The following is a 6,000-nucleotide window of genomic DNA, read 5'->3' as shown; positions in this document are numbered from 1 at the left end:
CATTGAAGCTGACATGACAGTCTAACTAGGTTAGATTTGCTTGCATGGCCATCCACCTAAGCAATCTAGTATGACAAAATAGTTTTTTTTTGAAAAAATTATTTTTCCGAATTTTTTTATTAAAATACAAAATCAACATTTATTCCCAAAAAAGTAAAAAATATTCGAAAAAATTATTTATTTTGGAATTTTTTTATTAAAATACAAAATAAACACTTATTCCGAAAATAGTAAAAAAAATTCATAAAAATTTCATAAAAATTATTTATTATTAAAATATTATATATAATATACAAAATAAATTATTTTGGAGCGTGCTTTAATATATTGTTCCGGAAATTTTTTACTTTTTTCGGAATAAGTATTCGACCGTAAAAATTTTAAATTTCACTTAAAGTTAAATTTCGGAAAAACTCCAAAAATTATAAGAACTTCGGATGAACCAATTGATACTTACAGTAGAGGTGTGCCTTTTGTGAAGCTATAACTGATAAGTATCTAAAAATTTAGATCAAACTAATCATAAATTCATAAAAGAGAACAATGGAGTTTTTTAATCAAATCATAAATCTCAATCAAGAAAAAAAAAATTGGAATTTTTTTACTATATTCGGAATAAGTGTTGATTTTGTATTTTAATTAAAAAAAATCGAAATAAATAATTTTTCTGAATATTTTTTACTTTTTTCGAAATAAATGTTGATTTTGTATTTTAATAAAAAAATTCGGAAAAATAATTTTTCTGAAAAAATAGTTTTGTCATGCTAGATTGCTTAGGTGGATGGCCATGTAAGCAAATTTAACCTAGTTGGACTGTCATGTCAGCTTCAATGGCAAGACTAACGGTTTAGGGATATTTGTAGTTCAAAACATAAACGGCAGAGATATTTTTGGCACCAAAAACAAACAAAAAATATTTTTGAGCTATTTCGAATAGTTCAAGCACATTTTTGGCGCTTCAGCGAGCATTCATTACTGTGGAGTAGCATGAAAAAAAGAAACTAGAGAAAAAGAGACCCCTTTTTAATTTGAATGGCTATAAACCTGAAAATATTTTACTAATACTGTAATTGTTATTCTCTATAGAGGGTCTCTTTCAAATTTTGTCTTTGTAAGGCTTCATCTTTGAGTATAAATACCATACTGTATCTCCTGTTCCTATTTAATTTGCTTTCTTCTGTAATTCTTGAATTTGAGTGCTGATCTCTTAGCTTGAAGATATACACTCCCTTTCTTGTAAGTTTCTCTCTTCTTTTTTCCTCTCTTTCTTGTTTTCCTTTCATTTCTCTGTATATTCTTTTGAATTCCCTTTTTTATTTGATGTTTTTTTGGGTTAAAAAACCTGGTATATATGCTAAAGATCACTTTTTGGCATCTGGGGTTTTCTTCATTCTCTCTTATTTCCTTTTTTTCTCCTTACTTTGTTTTGGTATTGCTTTAAAAGCTTCTTTTTTTCATCTGGGGTTTGCCCAAAGTTTCAATCTTTTCTACATTTAGTTTTGTTTCTGTGTCCTTTTATGCAATGTTAATTCAGGGATTTTCTTTATTTTATTTTTTGGTCATTTTCTTGGATCGCTGTGTATGTGGTGTTTTTGTCCCCATTTGAGGTTTCTATATGCTAAGAGCTTATATTGTCGTTTGTTAAAGTTGTCTCATTCTATTAAGTTAAAGTCTTCCTCTTTTTCCTCCTTCATTTCGTAGTGCTTGTTTCCTTGTAGTTTATACAGATGAAACTAATCAGCTGTTATGATTCTTAAATAAATATTTGGTATTCTTGTATGACTCTTGCCTTTATTTGATAGTGCTGCTGTTTATATAATCTGTTGGCTTTTTGATAATTCTTTAGAAACAACTTGTTGTGTTCTAATTTCAGACCATTCAGTTGGAGAATAGATTGAGATTGTTGAAGGCATAAGTTTCCGTCTTATACATATCACCAGAGGATGGGGGATCACTTTGTTTTCCTGGTTGATCGATTGCTGACAGAATCAACTTTAGAGGCTGCAATTGAGAGCAGGAATCAGAATCAGTTAGCATTATGGACAATCAATGATGTGACAGCGAATTGCTCGTCCCAAGATTCTGCTGCTGTTTTGACTGCAGGGAAAATGGTAGAATGTAGGATATGCCAAGATGAGGATATGGATTCAAATATGGAGACTCCTTGTTCTTGCTGTGGTAGCTTGAAGGTTTGTGGACCTTTGTCTGTCATGTTATTGTTTTTTCAGTTAGAGTATATAAAGATGTTATTAATTGATGTTTTAGTCTTTTGATATGCTTTTGCTTCTGACAGATTAGTGTAAAATTTGGTATTTTTTTTTCTCAGAATCAAATATGAATTAGGCATGCAAATCATAGTTTATCTTTTCTTCCTACTAAAGAATATTTCTGTTTCGGATGGGCGCGATAGGTTTGCTTTCACAAGCATATTTAAATTCAGACGAACCATCAAGTATTTTGAGTACCAAGAGATTTTGCCATAGAGTGAATATGGCCATGTATGGAGGATATGCTACTTCATATTCGTTCTTGCTTCTCAAAGAATTTGTTTACAAATGTGATTGAGTGCGCTTATATAACTATATTACTGCTTCCAAACATTGTATTTGTTGATACGTCTAGACTTGAAAGTTGGCTCCTCTGGGTTCCTCTTCCGTTTCTTCCTTCTCTGTTTAGCCCTTGAACCAGCTTATTATTGCTAAAATCTAACTGTCCACCTTAAATATTGAAGATGCTGAGTCCTACCTTTGTCCTCATTGTTTTGCTTTGAAGGTCCAGAACCTGTATAGATTTTGGTGTAAGGTGGAACGATATTGAAAATGCTTTGAAATTGCTCTTCGTTTACCTTCTTCTGCTTTCTGCGCCGCAGTCCCCTGGGGGTGGAGTTTGCATTTTTTTTTTCCTGGCTCCTTGTAGTAGACGAGGTGGAGCAAGTAGAAACGAAGATATTTAAGAGACTTGAACCTTCTAATTGTCGGGATTGGTGTACGAGTAGAACAAGCATGCATTTGAGCTCTCAACTAGTTTTGCATGTCTAGATGTTTAATAGAAGTGACATGGTGCATTTTTGGCTTTGATTGGCCAAATGGGTCCACATGTGTGCTGATTCACGCATCTTCTTGTTCCCGCATAATTGTCCCATGTTTCTCTATGTTTCTCCGAGTTCGAAATAGCATCAACCTTATGTAATTTCCATTAAAGTTTATCAATATCTTGCCAGAAACCTTTTGTGAATGGTAAAGCTGACACAAGTGGACAAGTTAGATTTACTACTGGAATTACATGATTAGGTTCGCACAGTGATCTGTTACCGTGCTCTCGGCTGATTAGTTTCTCTTCATGAAATTTGATGTTTGATATTGAAACACAGTAAACTTTGGGAGAGGGGAAAGAAAAGGGAAGTTACAATGTCCTAAGCCTTATTCTGTTAAATATATTAGGATGTCTGATTCCTGTATGGTGCTAATATACTACTCAAAGTCATTTTAGATTTAAACTTGATAGTCTTACTCTGGCTGCTCCGTCCTTTCCTAAATGCATTATTATCTTCTCCTTCCATCAATGTTACTAACATTATTTTCTACTTAAACGTGTTCTTACAACTGTTTTTGGATTGTTTCTTTTCTTCCAGTATGCACATCGGAGGTGCGTGCAAAGGTGGTGTAATGAGAAGGGTGATACCATTTGTGAGATCTGCCACCAGGTCAGATATGTTTCTAATTTTCTTTGTCTATCTTAAAGGTTAAACATGATTTGCAGCAACACGACCACTTTTGCTGCATCAAATGATCATTAGTATTTCTTGTTTGATTATTTGGGTTCATTTAGAATGTGCTTGATTGATTCAGTTAGTGTTGATTGCTTATTTACTTATTTTTGCATTTGTGTCAAGTAGCCTTTTAGGCCGGGTTACACAGCACCACCCTCTATTTTTCGCCTTGGTGGCATCCCAATGAATTTAAGGTATCTTTTCTTCTGTCATGCTTTTCCGAAATATAGTAAATATACATATTGGAAATTTGAATATCCTAGCGTCGCATTTCCTGTTGCTTTTCTCATTAGCTCACTTGAGAATGTATATGGTGTTTCTGTTAGGGGGAATTGGCGAATTGTCAGAAGGAACTTGAATAATCAACGTGTGATAGCGGTGGTTTCAACTGATCACAATCTCATTAGTGCCGACTCTGAGGAAGATGCAGTTTCTACATCAAGAAGCATGATGTGTTGTCGTGTACTTGCCATAATAGTAATCTCTCTCTCCCTCTTTCTCTCTCTCTCTCTACACACACACACATGAATATGTGCATAACAGGGAATGTGAGCTATAATAATTATCCTGTGAGCAACAAATAGCCGAACAGGAATGTAATTAGATTGATATGCGACACAAAGTGATCACTCCGGAAAACATGAAAATGTACAACGTTCACTAGATTCTGTGCTCAGTTGGAGAACAAATCAAACAAGTAATAGCATAATTTCTGATATGTAAAATAACATCACTTACCCATTTTGGAATCTGGAAGTAGTTCTTTGTACTCTGGGGAACCAGGTTTAGCAATTTCCTATTTTATATGGCTCATTCTAACTTTTTCTTTTCCACTTTTTCTTGATAGTTTATGCTGCTGCTTGTCATACGTCATGCTCTTCCCGTTGTAGTCAATCAAGCAGGGGATTACTCACTTCCATTGGTTCTGGTAAGGTAGTTGAGTAGGGAAAATGGGAATGTAAGTATGCTATAATACAGAATATCTTCTCAGTTGTTATGCATTGCTTGCAGCTTCTACTGCTAAGAGTTTCAGGCATTGTTCTGCCCGTCTACATCATAATGAAAGCATTGACCTCTTGCCACCACCGGCAACACCAACAGGTTTGCGAAATCATATTTTTTATTTTTATGTTTCACCTTAACATACTTTGCTCCTCCTAAGTATTACATTATTTGTTTGACCTTCACTACAGGCTACTTTGCCCATCTCCTCACCCCGTGAAGAAGCTAACTTGGTGACTCTGCAGCAGGAGCCTCCTGTAATTGCTATCCAATGAATGGTTTTCACTGTTGAACCAAAAAGAAAGTTCATTCTTCGGACATACATCTCACAGCACATGTCGATCTTCATTTACTCTACTGTTATTACTCTCTCTTGCTGCAATGACTATTATGCTGCAGGAGTTGCTGCGTCAAATTTGTGAAGGATGATGAATAGACAAGATGTTATATATCGACGAAATTCAGTGAAGGGATATTCGAAATAGAAGCATAAAGGTAAAAAAAGGACTCAAAGAGATAAAAAAAAGAAGGCATGATATCCATTTTTACAACTAGAGATATCTGAAGGTCTGAATTAGTCAGAGAAAAATCTTTGTACAGTTATGTATATGAACAATTGAACACGTTGAAGTAATACAAAAACTGGCAAAAAGTTGTTACTTTTAGTACTGATATGAGGTCGGAGTTGTATTGTTGGATAAAGTTTGTCAGCCCAACTTGGAAGATGGTAAACATTTGTATGTTGTACTGGTGTTTACACGAAACCAATATATACATAACATACGTCTCCGCATACACTCTTATTGCTAAATCATATTGTAGTTAATTAATACACATTTTCATCTCAATGATAACTTAGCCATGGTAAAGTGGTATAATTTGGTGTAAATATCGGATGCACGCAAGTTTTTACCCATGGTAGATAACCTCAAATCCTTTGGAAAAGCCAAATATTAAAACCTTAAAGGTTGTGCTTGTTATAAAGATCAAATGCCCTTTACAGTGATGAAAAGTAAACCTCATTCCTTTAGTGAGGAGTATATGAAGTTGGGAATCGGTATTTGAAAGTTGAAGGAATGTTTCTCAGACCATCAAAACTGAAATTAAAGCGAAACTATTTCTCCTATCTCTTCTTGATTCCATATCTTTCTAAGAGTTTGAAACATGTAAATAGACATCATGAAAGTAGACAACTTCTTAAATTATATGTGAATTTGTTTATATCAAAT

At 34.0% G+C, this 6,000-nt stretch overlaps 1 protein-coding gene across 1 annotated transcript; it reads left to right on the top strand.

Annotated features, from left to right (window-relative positions):
• Nucleotides 1-1,135: 1,135 nt before the first annotated feature.
• LOC104235135 (uncharacterized) lies at nt 1,136-5,445 on the top strand. Its single transcript, XM_009788821.2, has 8 exons — nt 1,136-1,236; nt 1,874-2,189; nt 3,632-3,703; nt 3,896-3,963; nt 4,096-4,246; nt 4,617-4,697; nt 4,781-4,870; nt 4,963-5,445. The coding sequence occupies exons 2-8, from the start codon at nt 1,944-1,946 to the stop codon at nt 5,044-5,046; spliced, it is 792 nt and encodes a 263-aa protein (XP_009787123.1). The 5' UTR covers nt 1,136-1,236; nt 1,874-1,943; the 3' UTR covers nt 5,047-5,445.
• The last annotated feature ends 555 nt before the right edge of the window (nt 5,446-6,000 follow it).

This window comes from Nicotiana sylvestris, chromosome 4 (genome assembly GCF_000393655.2).
Source record: "Nicotiana sylvestris chromosome 4, ASM39365v2, whole genome shotgun sequence".
NCBI classification, from domain to species: Eukaryota; Viridiplantae; Streptophyta; class Magnoliopsida; order Solanales; family Solanaceae; genus Nicotiana; species Nicotiana sylvestris.
Note: the sequence above shows the minus strand (reverse complement) of the source record. Positions and strands in the feature narration are given on the sequence as shown.